Source organism: Chlamydotis macqueenii, chromosome 19 (assembly GCF_036417535.1).
Source record: "Chlamydotis macqueenii isolate bChlMac1 chromosome 19, bChlMac1.mat, whole genome shotgun sequence".
NCBI classification, from domain to species: domain Eukaryota; kingdom Metazoa; phylum Chordata; class Aves; order Otidiformes; family Otididae; genus Chlamydotis; species Chlamydotis macqueenii.
The window spans coordinates 11619974-11642826 of NC_141574.1; the positions used below are offsets into that span (position 1 = coordinate 11619974).

The window sequence follows — 22853 nt, forward strand, 5'->3', positions numbered from 1 at the left end:
GCTACAATTATTAGCAGTTTCATCGCACCGTTGAGCTGAGGTCAGCAAGGTCCTGCCCAGCGGCTCAGATGCCAAATGGGAGGTGGGCTCCAGTAACAGAGGTGCCTTGGGAAGCAGAACTGCAGAACAAGGCTGCGGAAACGGAGGGAAAAGACTGCTGGTAGGGTCACTGACAGCATCACACCTTGTTGAACGGCAGCATCTCCAAGGCTGATGCTCCATATCTAAAGACACACTTGGCCTCTAATTTGGAAAAAGAAAATACACTTTGTCCTGGGATTCCCGGCGGGGAGACGTGCAGGTGAGGGCCCCCAGGCAGGAGTCCTGGTGTAGGAGACACACGAACAGTGATGGCACTGCTGAGTCTGGTCACCGCTATATCCATGGTCCACAGCACTGCTACAAAACTTACCTCTGTTTGCACTGAAAGTGTTATTTAATGTAATTACTGTTATTACAACCTAGTCTGTCATCTACCAGCCCTTCAACCCAGCTGTGCTGACAGTGTCCACTGACGCTAAACGCTGTACAAACATCTCAGAAATTTTGATACAAAGTCCCCAGCTTTCTGATGCATTTAAAATTGTATTTCCTAGTGTAGTTAAAATTGTCCTTCCTTCTTGTTACAAACGAGATCACTTGTAATGAAGCTCTCCAAAGCACTGCAATCTGAAGAACACCTAAGGAACGATGAAAGCAAGACTTCAAAACCTAATTACCTTTTAAAAGCTAAACCGCCACGCACACAGAAATGGATTTGAATGCATTACACACCTGAAAACGTGTAAGGGGTGCACTGCTGGCCTATTACGTGCAGTTCATTGTGCAACATTTTTTGGTTTTATGTTTTGTGCAGTGGGCTGTAAAAGTTGCTTAACAGAAGAAAATATATTTGATTAAAAATTTACATCAGAAGAATGTAACAGGGCTTTTTTTTTTGTTCCTGTTATTTTACCTGCTGCTGACTATTCCCATTAGTATGCAGTTCTTCTCACTCACAAATACATGCAGAAAACCAGGACTAAAGATGGAAAAGTTTTCAGTTTCCCAAAGCGTAGTAAAGACAAAGCTCTCCAGAAGCTGGCACCAGTTGGAAAAAAAAAAACCCACATATTCCCACTTAGAGGTGGGAGAATCCTTAAGTGACACCAAGATGCTTAAACACCTTCTGCTCCAGTGACTCCCTTTGTGAGAAATATTACGGGGAAAACGGGTGCTGCTTGGATTTCCTAATGACTGGGCTCCTGCGAATCCCGCAGGGCTCCTGGCATCCGCCTGGGTGGAAGCAGCCCTTGAATCGTCCTGACACACAGGATGCAACAACCGCCCTGGATTCAAGGAAGAAAGTCTTTCAAATCTCTACCACATTCCTGGGCAGAGTCAAATGAACGTATAGGCCCTTCCAACCCTTCACTTCAAAACGTTACGTGTTCGTGATAACCACCTAGAGCAAAAAGCAAACGGCAAACGTTCAGTTTGCAGAACTGAAAGAAATCAGAGAGCTTTAACATCTTACTTAAAATGTTCTTATCTAAAACCACACACAAACTGGTCCAACTACAAAGAATCACCAGAATTTGAGAAAGATCTGTTTAAACCAAAATAAGTAAACATTACTTAGCCCAACAGTCTTCAGCATTCTCCTTCGAGTGGTTAGAAATCTGAGCTACCTTTATGACTGTAAGGACCAGGTGGAGAATATAACACACACAGAGATTAAGCGGCTTGCAGCCCGCACCTGTTTGCCTATTATGCCACCCATCCGCCACTTCCGATTTAATAGTGTAGAAATAAAGAGAGGGGGCCAGAGCGGAGCAGGGACCTGCTCATCACTCACGCTGCAGGAGGTTACTCCTCTCAGGAGGTCTGGCTGGACTTCACTCAGTTCTGCAGACCCAGCAGCAGCAGAAAACCGAGGGGCAGTTTCCAACGTGAGCACACGCGGCTCACGGGGCTGAGCAGTGCTGCCGCGAGGAGCCCACCTCGCGTCCCTCGGGGGCTGGTGACCGCACAGCAATGGCATCTCTTCCTCTGGGCCAGTAGGCCCTGCCTGCTGGTCACTGGTCACACAAGGCCACGGAGACGCGAGCCTATGCTTACTGCTGGTGCGCCAGCCAAACCTGGCCTTCAAGGCCAAAACAAGAGAAAGACATCATTCAAACCCACCTGCCAGCCTCAAGCAAAGCGCAGCAGCAGCGTGGGCTGCATCCACCATCAGCGAGCACCTATCATCCTTCAACATCTTTGTCTTCACAGAAACACCAGAAAAAAATCATAACATGGTAACGAAAAGCCAAAATAGGCAGCAAGGCAGTTCTCTGTGCTAGGGCCGTAATGGCAATTCCAGCGTCACCCACCAAACCGGGCAGGGGTGAGCAGCTGAGTCCAAGTGAGCACGGGCTCCTGAAGCACGAGGGCACATTTGTAATAATCTATAGTTAAGTAAATTCCTACATCTATTTTCAGGAGTTTGTTGAGTAGGCCAATATCCGTACTCAAGCACATAACATTACAAATCTCACTGATTTCCCTAAAAAGCTGGCAGTCACAGTTGCAACACAATTTTTTAAAAATGCAAACTTTTAATATTCATAGGCAGGAAAGGAAAAATTCAGCAGCTAAAAGTGATAAAAATACTGAACCAGGTGCCTGTGCTGAGTGATTTGGGAAGACACAACCCTTTGCTGATCATCTCCATCAGTTTAAGGAGTAACATCTGATTTCACACCTGCAGAAATCCATCTACAAAGCAATGAAGAAAAGTAGCAGCAAAAATAAATAAATAAAATTAGCACAATTAGCTCCAGTAAACACTTTTGGAGAAAAAACAGGTGAGTTTCCACCTCCCAGGCACTGGCAAGGATGGTTTGAGTGCGGAGAGGACCAATGTCCCTGGAACAGGGAGTAGCTCTAGGAGGAGGCTGGGTAACTCCCCAATTAACTCCTCTGATGCCTCTGGGCACAGGTTTGACCCAAAATGTCACTGCCTGAAGCAATTATCCCTGACTTGATCAAGCCCTAGGTACAGATTTCTGGAAGAGGAAATCATTCCAGGAAAAATGAATGTTTCAGAGAGCTCAGGATACCAGACTGCTGTATCACCTTGGCCATCCGGCTCTTTTCAGCACCTGTGTTACGCAAATACTGTGCACGGTTCAATATCTGGTCTAAAAACCTATGGACTTCTGAAAATATGTTCCCTACCCCAGCAAGGGGAGGAAATAGCCCTGAGATTAAAAACCTTTTGGCAGAGAGCGGGATGGAGGAGAGCTTCTGCCACACAGGAGATAAACAACCAAATCTTTGTCAAATTGCTGTTAGAAAACACAAGACAATAATGAGCAAAGTCAGAGAAGAAAGAAAAAAACCCTAAATTCTCTAAAAATACAGCCAACAGATGACTCTCCAGCTGCAGAGCAGCCCTTTCAAGATGCAACTCTCAGTGCTTGTCAAGAAAAATGCTTCCTGCCTCGATCCCCCGGAAGAACAGCAGAGTCCAACGAAAGTCACGTTGGCTGTGCTGCGCGCTGCTCGGTACCGAGGGGCTGAATTACCGGGTGCAGACCTCATCACACCCTTAAAAAGTAATTTAGAATCAGGGCTTTGATTTAGATTGGCTTTATCCTTTACTTTCAAAGTACAACCGGTAATAATGCAGTCTGCGAGTTTCACATTTGAAACAGGGGTTCCACTTACCTCTTTATACCTACTCGGGGAAAATGACTGTAATTGAAATCTTTCTGCTGGAAGTAAAGCCCTTTGAACATTCAAAGTGGCTGCTGTCCTTCAGGCTTTTTGTTTTAGCTGTCAAAACCGTAAACTTCCTTTCAGAATAGTGGGTCTTATGACAGAGGAGGAAATTAATGTTCCCTGTATCCAGGTACTGGGCGTTTTAATCTAATTTTCCAGGTAGGAATACAGCACTTCTCTCCCTTAGGCACTGCTGGAACGGGAAAATTAAGCTTCACTTCAGTTCAGCAATTTCATTGATGAACCTCAAACAAGGAACAGGGCTTTCTGAGGACAAAGCAGACCCTTTCCAGCCCTCCAGCATCATCCATAAGCTCCTTCAGCTGCAAGCAGCAACACCTGAAAGCCAGACTGCCCACTCACGCTGCCTCTCTCCACACATCTCCCACACTTTCTAGAATTTCATAGATTTCCAAGAGCTTGCCTTTTTCCTTTCCCCCTCACATCAAACTGATTGCCTAGTGTCAGCACTATTATTCATACAAATCTGTTGCATTTTAATTGCAGTGTAAAGGCACTCAGACTGAATGCGGGTATTATGGGGAAATGGCTCATGTCCAAATGACCTTACATTAAATCTTTGAAAGGGTAAACATGAAAACTTTGGGGTTTTTCCAGAGGCTTCCTTGAAGTTTATATAATAGAACGGTTGCAATTAACTTGATAATAGACTAAAGATGACATTGTGTGGATTTACTTAGTTTTAGTATCTGATTATTTTAATCACAATTAAAAACGCGCTGCTGTGAAATAGTTTCACAGTGCTTGTCTAACACAACACAAAATAACTGGATGGCTTGAGCAAACTAACGTGTCGAAGTACATCAGGTTCATCTCTTCTATTTGCAGTTCCAACATGTTTTTAGGATAAAAGGTGAACACCACCCAAAGACAGTTTAAGACCATTTCTCAGGCTTGCTGTTGCAGCCGCAAATGCACGGCCACTGAATTTTTCTCCTGCCAGTATAAACCAGCCACCACACAAGCAGGCAGGTGACACAAGCTGACTGGCTAAGATATTTCAAGGTCCCAGGTGGACGTGCTGAGTCTGGAACCTCCCAGAAGACCGGTGAGGGCTGAATTTCCTTGACGCTCACGCAGGTTACATCACCAAACCTCAGTGCAGGTCTATCTGCAGAGGCTGCAGATAACCCAGGCGCCATGAGCAACCTTCAAACACAATCAACAGAGCAGTCTATAGCAGTAAAGTGTAGTTATGCCACGAGAATAAACCAAGTTGACAATCTATATGTGAAGGAATATTTTATTACATATAACTGACCTGCAGAGTTAGCTATGGCATGTATATAAATATATATGCTTTATCACAGAGGGGTCTTCTGACAGCAAAATCTTCTAAAGCACATCAAAGGAAAAAAAAAATTGTGATGGCCACAGGCAAGGATGTCAACTTCAGGGAAACCAGTCAGCTAATAAAAATGTCAATGACCTTCTTTACAAGAGAATTAAGAGGGAGCGGTGCAATGTCAGTATTGTGGCACACAGGAAAAGCAGATCTAGCTCTGATTTAACCGAGATATCGCACTGACTTGAGGGCAGAGACCCAACCTCTCCCTATCCTAAGATGACCTCCCTTAAACGGAGATTATGTAACACCTCCAAATGAGGAGAGTAAACTTAAATTAATTTCGTTTTCCCAGGCTGCTGCCAGAAGAGACATCACTGTCCTTTCTGCTCAACCTCAAGCAGGTATTTTCAGGTACATCCTTACAGCTGTACACCTGGGAACACACACTGATCTGACTGAAAATGAAGCCAGCCCAAAAAAAAAGGAACAAAACCCGTTCAGTTCCACTTGGCTCCGCTCCCAGATGCGTGTCACCACGTGGCTGCACAAGCACTGCCGCTGACAACGCGGAGCTGGGAGTGGGAACACTCGCTCCCACAGCAGCCCACACTTACATCAACCGAAAATGAGAAACTGCATCTCCAAGTGAGATTTTACATCCATCTAGGCAAACTGTTGTAAAAAGCTGGTTGGAGAATTTCAAAGGTACTTCAAGCTTCAGTAACATAAAATCAATTTCTAAAATCTTATCATGGAAGAGGTGCAAAAGAATTTGACCTAATTTTTTAATCCAATGTGGTTACACTAATACAGAAGCATTTGTTCCATGGAGCGCATACCCACAGTGTCCAGCCAGAAGCGCACCAGTTTAATAAATTCAGCGTCAATTCACACCTAAGTCACGCTAGCACAACTTCTACACACAGACAAGGCTTGAAGCTGATGCAGAACAAGCCAAGCATCAACCGCAACAGGAACGTTGACACAAAACCCCGTGTTTGGCAAGGGGCTACATCCCTCCCTGGTAGCCAAGACCTAAATCTCTCAAGAGCCTTCCATTAGGAAACCCCCACTTGTACACAAAGGACTAACAGTCTCTTAAGACACATGAAATTCAATAAAAGACCAGGCATGCACTTCAGTTTTTGTCTTTCTGTGTGTGCACATTACAGTTTGAGGGTTTTTTTCCCTCTCAACAGATGAACAGACTTGGCAACTTCCCTGGTGAATCAGAAGAAAATCTTGTAAGGCATAAGTAACTCTAAGAAGAATACAGATTAAATGGGTTTCCTGGATTTCATCCACGTTCAAATTTCCCAGGTTGTAGATCTCAGAAATATCTCTGACAAAACTGGTATGACAGGTTATGTAACACACACACAAAATCACCCGGTGACAGAAAAGCAGGAACATTATCTGCTCTGTTCAGGGACTCGAGGGCTTTCTGCTTGAACTGCAAGGAGTATTAAAAAAAGAAGAAAAAGAAAAAAGAACTTGAATGACAAAATGTAAAGCTGAAAAAAAAAAAAATCCCCTGGTATTTTAAACAGCCGACCTCACCCACTAGCAGATAACTACTGATTTTATTAGATTTTTATGTCCAGGAGGAGTTTCATATGCTAAATGCGCAGGGTTTATTTGTTTTGACATAGACGTTTACAGGTCTGATATGACTTTAAATAACATAGAATTATTGCAGAGAAACATCAAGGAGATAAAATACAACTGCTTAATGAAGTGGATTTTGCAGTGAAATTGCCTTTGTAAGACTGCCCAAAACAAATGAAACAGAATGGTTATATCTGTGAGTTCGTTAAATATGCGGCTGCAGCCTGGGATAAATGACAGGACAATCCTGTTAAATGAAATCTATATGCTTCTTGTTAAATGAAATACACACGCTTGCACTGTGTGCAGTGTAACTCGAGGCACAAAGACAAGAAATAAATCAATGTGGGACTATTTGCCGGAACAGAATATTTCAGGCTAACAGCACATGAATGAATTTTCCCCAGTTTTAAGAACAAGTTATTAACTGCTCAAGGATGGTCAGGGAACAGATAGCGACACTTCTTAGCATTTTCACCCAAAAAAGTTGTCTTGCCCTCTTCCCTATTTTGCTGAATTAAAGAAAACAGCAAAGCTACACCCAAATACTCTGCCTGGGTCTCAGCGTTACTGGCAACAAGATCAGTCCTTAACCCGGGGCAGGAAACCTGCCAGGGAGACATTTGGTGAAAATGCATCGCTGTCAAGCAGGTCCCTGCTGAAACCCTGGTACATCCTCTCCCCATCCCCATCCGCATCCCCATCCCTCTGCCTCCCCGGCAGCTGGGTACCCAGGGATAGGCAAAACAGAGTGGCACATCTGCCACTTGCACCATGTTCTGTGCAATAGGAAACGCAGCAAGTTCCACAGTAAAACCCCCCTCAAACAGTCTTAGAATACACCTCACTACTTTTTCATCAATAAAACTTATTTCTTCCAGTAATAATTATGGACAATATTGACTTTGTTACTAATGGAGAAGAAAAGACCTGACTTCCCTGCAGAAGCAGGTCACATCTCATAACCGGCTCTACACAACAAGAAATATTTCTCTCTTTCAAACTCCGCGGGAGAAAAACAAATACATCTCTACCGCTGCTTGTTTTATTTTTATCACCACAGCAGCGCAGGAATTGGGTTCGAGCTTTTCTTTTCTCTGCCACTTGCAGCGTGCTGAAGTTGCGGCTGTCACATTTCAAGCCCATACCCTGCACCGCACCAGCGTTCGGCAGAGCGTTATCTATCACGCCACGGGAAAATAAATTCACCAGCGAAACTTCTCAGCAGCATTCGCTCTGCCGGTGGCCAGAGCTGCCTGTCGGGGGCTGCAGCGACCACGCAGCAACCCCTTGGGAAAGGCTGCAGGAGAAAATGTACCCACTTACCTTCTCTGCATACTTGAACTTGACATAGAACCAACTCGACTTGATCATTGTCTCACCTCCTGCCCTCGTTAAAAAACAAAAAAGCAACCCAAATCTATCCTGCCGATGAAAAGCAGCGTGCCGGCACTCTCTCCGTCAGAGCCAGCGATTTTGCAAGGGGAGTACAGTATTTAGAGGAAGCGAAGGGTGGGAGAAAGAAAAAAAAAAAAGAAAAGAAAAACCGATGCTTTCCTTCCGCGGTTCCAGTTTGTCCCCTCCTGCCCTCCCAGCGCTGAGCACGATCTCGCTTGCTGCAACAGAGCTCGCCGAATGCCTGAGCTCTGCGTCTCGCTGTCAGCTTGGCTGCCTGACAGGAGAATTCCTCAAATGGACTTCAGCTGCCTTCATCACAAATGGCACATGTCAGTAAAGCCAGGAGGCTGGCTCCAGCGCTGGCAGCCTCCCAGGACCATGACCTCCCCCAGTGGGATGAATAATGAATTCCAGCACTTCCCTCCAGACACAGATTAACACCTGGCTAAACATTATTCTGACAATGAGCTTGTCCATTCCGAGAACCCCGCACCCCCGCGTTAACCCCTCGCTCTCCCATCCAGCAGGGTGGCGATGCTTCAGAGGCTGGCCCGCAATGCCCTCCCCCGTCTAAAGCAAGATTACAGAACTATATATAGTTTAGAAACAATAAAGCCTCTTAAGCATAAAGCAAATATCTCCTTTCCGATCCTGCAGCTGCAGTAACGCTGCCCTGTAACCAGAGCAAGTAATCGGGAGCCAGGCTTTGCTCCCCCCTTTCTCTGCCCTCCCTCTACAAACCCACTTGCTAAGCTTTGATGCTGTTAGGCTAATGTTTTAGAATAATATCTGTAAAGACCTTTAAAAAGAAAAAAAGAAAAAAAAAAAACCAAACAACAAAAAATCACCACTATCAATAAGAAACTAAAGCACAGAACGTCCTGGGAAGACACCTATCACACTGTTTGTTCTTTTGTCCGTCCAGAACCACTGCCCAGCTCCCTGTCTCCGGTTTAACGACACACACTGATTTGGCTGCAGCTTGCTGCCAATCTCCCAGCTCCAGGCACGCCACAGAGCAGTGAATATCAAGTTGCAAAGCACGGGATGAATATAATCAGCCTACTGTATTTCCGCTGCACTCAGAAAGTGCTGTGCTGGAGCAGAGCTGTCTGGCCCAGCATCCTATGTCCAAACATTTTATGATGCACAAGGAAACAACGGAAGAAACCTCAAGTGCTCACAGCATCGCATCTAATAACACAGACCTGAATTTGTCAAGCATGCAGCTGAACCTCTTCATGTTTCCCTAAGATGCTGAACGAGGTTCAGAATTTCACTAGATGCAGTAGGAGAAAGTTTTGCCTCATTTTGCTGTTTTTAGCCAGCTGTCTGGTTATTTAAGTGGGAGTCTCACAGTATCCCATCCTGCACAAATGAGAATAATTCACTCCTCATGATGTTCAGATTAGTTACGGTTTTACAGATTTTTCTTGTCTCCCTTATATCACACCTTTCGGGGACCGAAGACTCGCCCACTACTAGATTTCTTCTTGTTGGGAAGCTGTGCACGTCTCCACATTTCAGCACTCTCCGTACCTTTCCTAGGTCTAGGCATCTCTTTCAGAGGTTGAGCGAGACGGAATCAATACGAGTACCACTGACTGACCACCTCCTACTGCATGCACACACAGAGGTATGTAGCGGGTGATCCTGAAATTGAGTTTGTCAATATTTCTCACCTAAAAACTACTATCAATGCTGGTGACGGCCTCAGTGCATCGTATAAAAGCTGTAACTTTGAAAGCCTGGCTACTCATTCACTTGCCAACAGCCAGGACATTGGGGCGAGCAATTTGCATCCAACCCCCCTCAGTGGGGCTGGTTCAAATCACCGCCATCCATGCCTGTGCTGTCAGAAGCGGCTTTCCTGGTGCTACAGAGCAGTATTCCCACTCTCTTTTTAATTCCACACTTCTGTAGGAGAATTCACATATGCTAAAAGGGTGGCAAAATGACTCAGCTTTTTTTTAGGTTTGTGGAAGCATCAGAAATCACATTTTGCAAAGGCAACAGTGGACGGGAAGGTCTCCTACAGGGAACAGACATCCAAAGAAAATTAAAACAGTGACTTCTATTGCCATCTTCTATTTTCTGCACCTAAAAAAGCTGGGTTTTGAAGAAGCAATTCAATAAATAGGGCAAATCCAGCTGTATGTTTGAGTGAGACCAGGTCTGTGCAAGAGCCTCACTTCCTTCCAAGCTGCCGCTCTGCACAGGGCTCTGCCGTTACGCTGGTCCCTGCAGCAGGACACACCACCCGGGATTCACTGCAGACACCAAACGTGAACCAGGCAGGTGATGTGATAGGTAGAGAACATGACACATCCTCGAGCTGCCCGTGTCCACACGGACACCAGGCTCTCTTGTACCCAATTACAGGAAGTTTGCTCGCTGCATTGACCCCGGAGTCCCCGAGGGGACCTTGGGGCAGTATCACAGGCACAGCCACCGAAGAAGCGAGCTTTGACACTGTGTACCAAGCACAAACAGCTGTGGCCCAAAGCAATTACCAGGCCCTGGATGTTTTCCACTGGTTCATTAGCATCTGGCAGGACCTAAAGTTCCAGGGTCACAAAACACAGAGCTATTATTTTATCTCAGGAAAATGCACAATGACATCCCTGGAGAGCTGTCCTTTTGTAATCAAAGGACAAGTGCAGCGCGGGGAACGGAGATGCAGAATTTCCAGCCATCACATCCCCAGCCAGGCAGGGACGAGCCAATCTCACCACAGGATTGCTCATTTTGTCACACTGCTGAAACCCCCAGCATCAGCACCCACAAACAGCCCCTACCCAGCACCAGCAGAACCTGCTTGTTTCCTGTAATCCTAACAGCTGTTTAGGTTTGCACGCGTACACAAAGCACAGAACAACTTAATTTTCAACACTGCATTCATCTTTGCAGTTGAGCAAAATACACCATTTATTTCAAAACCTACAGTGTCAGCGCTTTGTCTGAAATGTATTTGAGTTTCTTATTTTATAGAGTTATTGTCTATTCAGTGCATCACACGGCAGCTTTGCTTCTGTTTCGCCAATTCATCTTCACTTGTTAGGGACATGCTGCCAGACAAACAATACCTCGGATAAGGATTCATCCTTAAACGTGCCGTAGCATTAACCTCCAAAACTCTTATCCCACATCTTCTCTTTCAAACATCCGTCACTAAGATCAAATAATGTACCATTCACATTCTAAGTTTGTACAGCCAAAATCCGGGCTTGACCTTCTGTACTCTCCTAAAAGGAACTGTATTTTGCTAGAATATTTGCAATTCTCTCCGAATAAACACCTTTTGATGTATTCAGCAGGTTCTGTCATACTCTGGTACACCATTTCAAATGTGAGACAGCGTACAAAGGAATCCAAATAACCTCCTTTTTAACAGACCACTGGTTCTAAGCCTTTTAATACACTCTAATGGATATTGAGATATCAATCCATGTTAATTTCAGTTATCCCCCATGACAAAGCTAATCGTACACTAACACAAGCAAACCAAACAGTGAGTAGTACGGAATTTTGAGGTCGCCTAAAAGCAGGGTATACCTCCTCCTCCTTTGTGCCTCCCATCTACGTTGTCGAGTGAGACCAACATTTTCTTGGTGCCACGTGGAAGGGAGGGAAGGAGTGAACCAGGAGGGAACCAGACACTGCTTCACCTCGTACGTGCCACAGCACAGACGCCTCGAAGAACCCCCTCATAAGGGCACGCAGCAGCCGAGCTCCGCTGATCCTGGAGTAAGCTAACGAGAATTGACCCTTATCCCGAGCAGAATGAACCTCTGTGCGTCTATCTGTGTGTGCAGGGAGGCTAAAGCAAGATGATGTATTTGCAGCAGGGACTACATCCAGGATGAATTACATCCATTCCTATCTCCTTGGCACTGTGAGAGCAGAAAATCATCTCGCTCCCTATTACCATAATAGCTTTCACACTTCCCAACCAACAGAATGAAGTGTGGGGATGCTGAAAAAAACAGGACGAACAACAAGCACAAACAAACTTCAGATAAATAGGAAGATCCCACCTCCAGGAAATGTTTACAGCAATTTTTATAATTAGCCTGTGAAAAGAAAAAGGCAATTTGGAATGAGTACAAATAAAAGGGATGTTGAAATGTTTCGCATAGTTCAGAACGGCTCCTGATGTACCAGCCAAAGCAGCGATCCCTGGAAGATTTCTGAAGCTGAGAGCAAAGCCTGTGGGAACTGCAAACCCACTGAAAGAGGAAGTTTTTTCCCCAAGTTCAGGGAACTGCAGAGTAATAAGGATTACTTTAAATGAAGTGCAAGTGCTGCAGCTCCATCTGCCTGCCTTCCAACATGCCCAGCACCTCCCAAGCTTTAAACTTGCAAATACCATATTCACATCAAGGATCCCTATTCCAGAACAGTGTTTCTGTTTTAGAGGAAACCCAGAATTACACCCTAAAAGGCTGCCCAGGACACGGACAGCAAGGGAAGGGGTCAGAACGGCCAAACCCAAACAAATCGATGGCTACATCTCAGAACCGACCCCATGAACTAACGAGGCATCTGCAGCCCCCCGGGGCCCATGTTACCGGACATTTCAGGTCCACTGGAAGGCCAACAGGGAACTATCAGCTTTTAGGCTAACAGAAAGCGCTGTGGGATTTGCTGTCTTGTTATTAACATGATAACAATCCCATCTTGTACCTTACAACCCTGCTCTCCCATCAACACCATCTGCTCTTTCATCTTGAGTGCTGCCGAAAATCTCATCATAAACATGCTGCTGTCAATTCCTACTTCTGTGCACGTCTGAAAAAGAAACTCTCTAGGTCACTGGTTTGAACCCAGTACAGGCTGGCAGTACACGAGAGCTCTTACGCTTTAATATTCATTTAGAAAGATACAGAACGAGCTGCATCTAGTGTCCAGCGTATTGAAGTTCCCGGCACTGGCACCACTTCAGACAGACGAGATGCAGGACAAGTGGTCCAGGAGACCAGTGCCACCCCTACAGCCACCCCGCTTTACGGAAAGATTTTTTTTTTTTTTTTTGTATTGACTGACTGAGAGGTGCAAGTAACATTTTCCATGCCTGTTTTAAGACCTACCAGGTCTTACAGCTGCTTTTCCCTGGGACTAGGATAAAACCTAATGAGAAATGCTGCCTGATTCAAAGAGAAAGAGTAAAGATTAACTGGAGGAAAGCAGTTTGAAGTACTATATCTCCACCAGCGAAGTGCCAATTTGCAAAGAGTTATGGTGAGTGATAACCCAGCTCAGGCAAGTGCTCAGTGCTCTAGGTGAAATTACAGCCAGGAGGCACAACCACAGAAGCGGAAAGGTTCAAAGACACCTCGATACAGTCCACAGAGGACAGGAAGCAGACATTTGCTAGTGGTTTACAATCTGCAAGAGACAGACTGAGAGAGAAGGAGGACAGCCCATACGCCCGGCGCAGAAGAGCTGGGCTCATGGCGGCTCACAATATGTCACTGCTACCACACTGAGCTCTGTCAGGTTGCGGCGAGGAACGCGACTGACGTTGTACGAGATACGTAACCGTGCCAGGAAGTCATGTGCGAGTACATTCAGCAACAGGAGGCAAAGGTTGCTTAAAATGTCCTTTTAATCTCTCTGACAAAGAAGGTGCAGTGCTATAATCTGCAATTAAAAAAAAAAAACAATAATTGCCATCTGGACAAAATGGCTTATGATATTAAAAGATCAAATGGTGCTTTTGTAATCCTACTCAATGCTTCTGCATTTTGTTCTCTGGCTTTCTGGCTTCTAGATCTACAGGGGCAGTGGGCCAGGGCTTTATTACCTGGAGAAAAGTTCACTTCTGAGAACGCACCAGGACTCAAAAGTGTTTGAAATGACACAACTCCCTAACGCAGAAAGCGGTGATTTCTGTGACACTGCACCATTTCATCCTCCTGGAATGCACCTCTGCAATACATTACACAGTCATCTGTACATATCTCCCTCATTTACACGGGGCCCAGGGATGAGGGAGCAATATAACCGGGGGGACAAGAGTAAAGCAATGCATGAAAAACCACAGCCTTGCCGTGCAATGTACGTACATACATTGAAGCGCCGTCACAAGTTCCCTGTGAACATAAAAAGGGATTAGATGGCAGGGCACTAATGCCTACAGTTAAATCAAGTCCTGTTCAGCAAAAACGTTTTACTCTAAAAATCCATACCAGCAGACAACCTGCAGTGCCAACAGCTCCCACACTCAACGGACACGGGGTAATTTACACCTCAGCAGTAAGGGCTGCAACCTAGTTAGCACTTCCCAAGGCACAAGGCTGTGCACGGGGACGGTGACCAAGGACTAACGAAGGAGGAACTGTAAGGCCTTGTCCTCTCGCACGCGGTGAGGTCCATGCAGCCGTGCCCAGCAACGCAGCGCACCAGCAGGTCACAGATCTCAAGCACCAGGCGGTCCACTCACGCTCTGCCATCATAAGCATAACCACCGAGAAACCTCCCCGCGATCCCTGCCGTGGTTTTTGCATAATTCAAAATTCTTCTCGTGTGACACAGAACGAGTACCCTAGCATGGTTCGGGAAGGCAGAGACAAAGAAACAACCAATATTTCCTCAAACATGGGGTTACTGGTCCCAGCTCCTCTTCATCCAACAGAAAGCACTCTGAAAGGTCCTCATGTCTTTCAGCTGCCAAGAGGCCTTGTGCACTCATAACACACTTCTCTGGGAAGTTGCGACCCAAAGACTCCCATACACCACGCTGCTTTGGTAAGGTCTGAGGATGCTTTGTACTCAACTAAGCAGAAAAAAGACCCCAACTGAACCAGACCGGGACCGCAGCCCATAAGCATGTGTGTTTATGCATGTGCATGCATACATAACCGAAAAACAACCACTCAATCTGAACTTGAACTTGCACTGCCATTTGATTTTCAAAGTAATTCTTATTCTTGGGAAGTTTCCCTTTAAAAATGAAATTTTGTTCTTTAATATTCATTGACTTCTAGTTTGCTTCCCACAAACAACACATTATTTACTTTACAGTGGCTCGGTGCATCAATTATGGTAATAGTTTGTGAATAACATTTGCATTATGGGAAAATGAGCCTGGTTATTTAGCACTAGCCGAACCATCCCGCTGGAAAATTGTCACAAACATACATATCATATGCCTCCACTTAAACAGATCTGTAATTACACTAGTTTATTAAGAAGAGTGTCGTGGTTTTGTTAGTGAGGGGAGGCCTAGGCCCCCCCTCACTAACAAAACCACGACAAAGAGTTAGCTATTCCCCCTCCCTCCTTTTTTTTTCCCCCTTAAATCCTCTTTCTGAGAGCAGACTAACACCTATCGAACCCTTTCCCTTACGGGGAAGATGTTAGGAGTGTCACGCATCTCCGATGTTAGTTTACTTTAATGCAGAAAGTGTGGCTCAGTAATTGTGGCATTTGATTAATGCTCCATTTCAGTCCCTTCGGCGAAATTCCAAGCTCAGTTCAACTACTGTAGTTTCTGATTAACATCTGCATTACATCAGCACCCGGGGTTTATATTCCGCAAGCAGGACTGCACGATGCGAGGCACTGTAAATGGAGAGCGGCGCAGTCCTTACCTTATCCAGAGTCACTGTATCGCTGCCAAAATTACTGTGGACTTCAGCGAGTTTAAAATATCAAATAAGGCATTATACTTCCTCAGTACTTATGAATAGCTGCCTAAAAACTTCTCAGCTTTTTTGAGAAATTGAGAAGAGCTAAGAAATATTACAACATAGGGTGTTTAAAAAAAAAACAACAAACAAACAAACAGAAAACTACCACAGAAAAAAAACCCAGAAAAATGAACAGCTTTGTGCACTGAAGAGCTGTTGTAGCAGCACCTCTGGGAAGAACTCACGGCATTTCTTTTATTCAGACTGCAAAATTCTTGCAAATAAGCAATAATGTTAGTGTATAGCAGCTGTTGGCTTGCTTTTATAGTGTTCCCTGTAAGCTCAGGTATATGTGGAGAAGTTAATCAAGGCTTACACCTTTCTTAGGGCACTGAGGATTTCCACAGAGCACCTAACTGCTGCCTCTATAGATAAATGCACAAAACCGCCCCCTTGCATGGAAAGGGAAGGGAAAGTAACACAGATAGTGTGATGCCAATACAGGTACCTGCCTCCTTTCGTAGGCAGAGTACACCATAAAGAACCTTAAAAGAAGTAAACTGACACTGCAAAGAGAGTGGGGTAGACAGTGCAACACAACACACCCGAGATGATGCACCGTGCGCTACGCTTAACTGCAACCGGCAGCGCTGCGTGCCAGCAGCTCCTCCGCAGGCCAGTCAGCAGTGAGGTAAAAGCTGTTATTATTTAATGACTCTTTCACAGCCCATGACTTGGTGATCTCCGGTCAACTCCAAAGTTTCCAGCCAAGAAATCATCCTAATGAGCCGTCTCAAAAAGCGGCCAAAGATTACATAGGCTACTGACACTGAACTGCATCCTTGTATTTCAGTCAGATGGGGGTGGGGGGGGACACAAATTACAGGTTGCTCTACCTCTGTAAAACCTTCCACTCAGGTTCCCAACACCTCCTTGGCAGTTTCTCTGTTTCTTTGGGCGGGCTGTAAAGTTTAAATGTGCTGGGAAGTAAACACAGGCAAGGAACTATTGCCAGTTCTTAGGTGGTAACGTCAGCACGGAAAGGACTGTCACTCTCCCAGCTTAACTGCACTCTTTATAACAGCGTTCAAGTCTCAGGCTGCACGCATATATATACACACACAGATATATACAGCCTTGCTGTACCTCATACCCACCACAGAAGCTGACTGGGACCACAACAGACTGGGTCATGTCCACCAAGGAGTGGCTATCATTTTGAAGTTCAAGGCAGAGATGTTAGTGACTGGATGGGCAGCGATTTCAGGGACAGGAAAGAGACGGTCTTACAATTCACTGGACATCACTTCCCACCTCAATTCAACATAGCCAGGCCACTGAAAACGCCACATCAGAAAATCACACTAAAAGAGTCTGTGTCTGCATCTGCATGGCACTGTGTATTTTGAAATGTCAACTCCAATACACTCTACATTTTTCCAAGATAGGTGAGGATGGAGGTATAAAACAGAAATTAGTTATTTCTGTGATGTACTTAAGTATTAACCCGTATTGAAGCTCTTGATCTAACCAAGTACCATTAAAAACCTCACAACGACCAAGCCCAGAAGCTTGCCCCATCCAATCTAGGCAATGCTACACCCACCACAGCAATACCAAATCAAACCAAAGCTTTTCCCTCTACTTCAGGCAACTAAACAGCACAGCAGCATGTTTGCCACAAGACTCAAAAGGGATGGTTTTTGTCCTGTCTCAGTAGAAAAGATGTGCTTGTTTTAACAGCGAAGCAAAGTGGTTGGCAGCTCTTGACAAGTCTGAATCAAAGCGTCTGCAAAGAGAACGGCCAAGGTCAGGCTGATGCTGAGAGCTGGCACTGCGGTGACGTGCCACGAGCTCCCAGCTCTGCTGGAAAAACGTTCGGCTCTGTCTTTGACACACTCTCCTTTGCTACAGATTTATCTTCCTGATCCTAAGACAGGAAAGATAAAAATAGACATGTAAAAAGGAGGAGGAAAAGAAAGGGGGAAACTGCAGAATAGTCCCCTCCCTCATTTTAATTATTGATGCAGACAGCCTAAGCAATCTGTAAGCCATATACATAATGTATTTACTTGAAAATCCCAGCAAATCCACATGGTATTACAGAACAAACTACAGGCTGATCTGGGAGCACTGTCTTAAGAGCCGGGTAAGCTGTCTCCATGTACTCAAAAATCTGTTTGACAAACGGAAAGATTAGATTAATGTTAATAATCCTAACGTGCTCAGCAGCACTCTCTACCTTAGCGACGCAGTCTGAGTGTCCAGGGTCTCGTTCGCATCCACACCAGATACTTACTTCAGTACAGACTTGTTTGTTTAGAATGACAAAAGGCAAGGCTGGCTTACATTCTTCAAGGCCCCTGGTTTGATTATACACACCATCAGTAACGTTCAGGGATCAGCCGGAAAGCAGCAGATGTTTTACATAGCAAAAGACCATGTTTTGAAAAAAAAAAAAAAAAATCACTTCATGAAACAGCTGCTTTTAAGTTTGAGGCTAAGGAGGGTGGATGGGGGAAAAGGGAAATAGGGGCAAAGAATCAGACTTCAGCCTGACTTCGGTGAAAGATGCTGTGTCCTACTGAGCTCTGCCTGCCATTGACTGGAACCATTGACAAGAAACACGTTCACTAAAAATAATGTTCCTTGTAGAGCCTGACAAACAGCGCAAGCAGCAGCAGGCAGCCCAGTTTACTACAGGGTGAGAACACAAAACCTGTAGCTCATCGAGCCATTCATTGTGTTTCAATTTCAGAGTTTCATCTTGCTCCGTAAGAAACTACGGACAGCAGAGGCTTTCCACAAAAGAGCTTGTGCGCTACAACAGCAAGGAGGGAAGAGGATGGGGACCCACAGTGTCACCCTGCAGCACCCTGGACGTGACGCAGCGGGTCCCAAGGCCCAGGCTGAGCTTTCGGCCCTGCAGCCGCAGGCCCCGTGAGCGCGGCTGGCCCAGCGGCCCTCCCTCTGCACGCCCAGATGTCTGCGAGTCCTCTGCTGCAGGGCAGAGCCTGTTTGCAATTTTCCTCCCAACCAGCAGTACGAAAACACAAACCTTCAGACAAACGGATCCTTCACTTCCTCCTAGCCGCTTTTAGTGGTTTCTTTAATCTTTTAAGCTTCTGGGTCTAATCCAGCAGCTGCCATCAAAAGTACTTATACAACTAACTGCAGGGGAGGGCGGAGGGAAAGAACGGGATACACCAAATCCTGAAACACGTTTTCTGAGCCTCTTTGTTCTTGCATACACACACATGCAAGTGCATTTGGAAGATATTTGTTCATAGACCAAACACATTTACACACATACTACCTGTGATGTCCTGTACTGCCTTGTCTACAAAAATATGCTTTAGAGATACACTACCAAATAAATAGGATGACACATCTGAGACGGCATACTGCAGCACATGTGTGGACAATAAAATGGTGTATCTCGCCTGTAAGTAGCTCATGCATGAATACTATACAAGCAGACGGTTCCCAAGATGATAATTCCTGCTCTTTGTCTGAAACCTGAAAATATTTAGTGTTTTTCTTCAAGGAAGGCTCCTGGAGTCAGTGAGCATACAAGAATGCTTGTTCTCATTTCAGCTACAACAGAAAACATGCTTCAGCTCTCCCAACAAAAAAGTTTAAAACACAGTCTGAGAACACAGTAAAAGTTCAAAATCCATAAACAAAGAGACTTGAAAATTTGTAAATTTCTTCTTTCTTAAAAAACCCAAACAAGCAAATAAACAAACAAACAAAAAACCCAAAGAGACTCTTGTAATTTTGAGCACCAGGATCTTACCGTAGGATGCCGAGAGCTGTACCTGTGTAAAAGCACACACGTAAAGGGGCTGGAGGGCTGGAGAGGCAGGGCGTGAATAAAAACCAAAGCCTCGCCAGGGCAGTGCTTGTGCTCCTGCTGTCCCCAGCACGCACCACACACAGAGGCCCTGCTTAAGCTGCGAAGTGAATTTGCTGGTACATCCTTCGCTTCAGGCACAGCCTCACGTCCCAGCATACCTATATCTACGTTAAGTTTCTAAAAATAGCATGCCCTCCTTACATAAACATGACATAAAGGAATTAGGTGACAGCTGATGAAAAGAATCCCTTTAAAGGCAAAATTTGCTGTGCACCAAATGCAACCAGTACTTAGAAGCAGCAAAGCCTTTTCACATTAATTGAAGACGACAGAAGAAAGCTTCTAGATGAAGTCACAGTTTGCCTAGAAAGGAAACACATTTCCTCTACACGCTGACTCAATTACTCCTATTCAAATCCACTTATTTATAAGATAACGGAGTTTCTCCAGTGGATTCCTATTCCAGACAAAGATCTGCTAAAAGCACCCTTCCAGGTGCAGGTCCACAGGAGCTCTGCAATTCCCGTCACGATGGAGGATCTTGCCATTCGAAACCAGAGGTCCCACTCAGGCTTTAAAATACTGTTTAAAAGAAAACTCACCCAGAGGAAGGAAAAGCTTCTAGAGTTTCTAGAGTGCCTAGTCTTTTTAAATTACGTGACAGCTGTCCAAATACAAACCAGAGCAGTATTAACTTCCTGCGTCTGCAGGCGTTTTGAATAATTCTTCAGTGTCTCATAGCTTATCCCTCCTAGCAACAGGATGAAGTTCACCAGAACCAAATCAGTAACACACAAGAAAATTAATATGCAAATCAGTTTGTGAAAAAAAAAAAATGGTTTTGCATAACCTGGCTAATCCCTAAACCTCAGGGTATTGCATAATATATGAATTATTAGATCAGGATCTGTCTCTATGCCAGTGTGGAATATGTCGCCAAGACACAGGGCACAGCCCGACACCGAACTGCCAGGATGTCCCTGTTGTAGAACAGAAAGGGAATTCAATAACGACTCCAGAGATGCACATTTGAGAGAGCCAACACCAAACATCGCTGACACTGGTCAAAGGGGACTTTGTGCCATTTGCTGTCGAGTTAACAGCGAAAACAGGGACAGGCGCAAACCCAGCTGTTTGGCCTGGAGTCGGTAAGTCGCTGTCTGTCCCCCTGCACTGCTGTGCAATGCTAGTCTGGCTCTCAACTGCAGCTCACGAGGCTCCATTTCACCCCAGGGGTCCCCTCCAGATGTCATCGGTGGTGCGGGGCCCCAGGGACGTGGCTGCACGCATGGCCGTCACCCAGGGAGGGCCGCAGCGCTCGGCGGAGGGTTACGAGCGTGTTTTCCCCGGAGCTGTCGCAGTGCAGGCTCTGTATTAGAAGTCAGAGCCACGCGGAGGACAACCGAGGGTTTGTAGGTTCAAGTCATTTCCTATTGATCCCAACATCACGCTCCATGTTGCCAGGTAACAGGGACTGTAGGCAGGACTCTTCTCCCCTGCCGACACACAACCTGCTGCGTAACGGCCAGGCAGGCCCAATGCCTACTGCCATGCTTCAGCTCATGTTTGACTCTCCTGGTTTTCGGTCTCCCAAAGGGCACCCTCCTCTGTGCCATCTCCTCAACGTCGTTTAGACAAGATACAAAATACAGTATACAAATAATAAGCTACTAAGCAAACAGCTACACCATCCTCTGAGGACGTGACCTTAAAATGCTCAGTGCTAGGACGCAAATGCGTCTCAGTGAAAGTAAGAAATGGAAACATGATTTTTCCCATCCTTGCTAAGCCACACTGCAAGACTTGCTACTAACCTCCAGAATTTGCTACGTTCCTCCCATTACTGAAATTCAACATTCAGCTCGATTTGCAAATGTCTTCGGGAGATATCAGAATCAGGTTTTTGGATAAGCTACACCCTATCAAAACTACAACTTTTAAAATATCTTCTGAGCTTTCCTTCTCTTATGTGCTATTTCTGCAAGCGTAGAAGCCTTCAAAGCTCTAGTCCTTCAGAGAGTAGTCCTCCACACCTTCACAAACTCTGTGCCAAGAAACTAAACTACTTTTTTTTCTATTGTAGCAAAACAAATAGCAACCTTCAGTTGTAGGTTTTACTCGTGTGCACTATTTTCTGATGGGTATTAAAAAATCCCGTTACTAGTTCCTAGCTCCTACCCAGGACAGTCAATGCAGCGGCAAGCTTTGCTGTCTATCCTTTTTTTTTGTATCAGGACACATCTAGACCCAGAAAAAGGAATTCAGAAAAAGGACTGATGCGTTTCAGCATTGCTACTGGCATTAGAGTCTTCTTCAGCCACCCAGCCTTGAAAAGCAGACGGGCAAAACAGCGCCTCACAAATGACTCTTGTTCCCCCTGAATGTTTTTATTCATCGGCTCCACTACTGCTGCAAAGCACATGGCAGAGATGACCCAAAGGGACAGGGTAACATCCCCGCATAAGCTGCCGCTAATAAAAGCAGCATTCAACTGTATTACCCCTCGCCGGTCACATTTTCCAAGGAAGAGACAAGAAAGAGGAACTGCAGTGTGTGTATTGGGCTGCGTGACACACAACTTCGTACAAATTCATAAAGTAATTGGGTTTCGATAATCAGGCTCTTGTTAACGGCAACGTACTTTGGTCTGCACACTTTATCCACAGCACACACTGTATGAAACCAGCCGAGTAAAATGATTTCTACCACTCGTCTGTGGTGAAGTTCAGTACAAAAGTTACTGCATTACAGCTTTCTTTAAATTAAGAAAGCAGCAACAAGTCCTCTCACACATTATCCAGCAGGACTGCAGAGCTAGAACTGAATAAAAAAAAAAGAAGAAGCAAGATGAATTACTGGACGCTAACTTTAAAGCAAAATTAAAGAAAACAAAAACCTTTTCTGATATCATTTCCTCCTTTTATCTCTCATTTTTAAACAATTATGCATTGTTGGGTTTTAGCCAGATAGGAAAGATGATCTAGGTCAGTGCTTCTCCACCTTTTTTCCACTGGAGGACCAAGCTGTTTTGGCAGGAAAAAAAAAAAAAAAAATCCTAATTCACATTATATTCTGTTTTTCACTCCCAGCTGGGAAGAAAAGGCTGCTACTGGAGTACCCATTATTTCTTTAAATAGAACCATACTGTTTTACAAAACAGTAACCTTAGTCCCACCATTCTGTATATTTTATATTTTAATTAGGCACCCACAGCGAGCAAAGGCACATAGCCACACCGCTTCAGGAACACATCTGAGTGCACAGGGAGGGAAGCGTTTACGTACCGATTTGTAAC

General features: G+C 45.1%; 1 protein-coding gene across 5 annotated transcripts in view; it reads right to left on the minus strand.

The window, feature by feature from the left end:
* AUTS2 (activator of transcription and developmental regulator AUTS2) overlaps positions 1-22853 on the minus strand; it is a 779256-nt gene that overhangs the window by 515290 nt on the left and 241113 nt on the right. The window contains exon 1 of one of the 5 annotated variants that reach the window (XM_086763111.1): positions 7994-8119. The exons of the other annotated variants lie outside the window; for them this stretch is intronic. Coding sequence (XP_086619237.1) covers positions 7994-8041 — 48 coding nt within the window. The 5' untranslated portion in view covers positions 8042-8119. Of the gene's footprint in view, positions 1-7993; positions 8120-22853 lie in introns of those variants that run through there. 5 annotated transcript variants of the gene reach the window in all.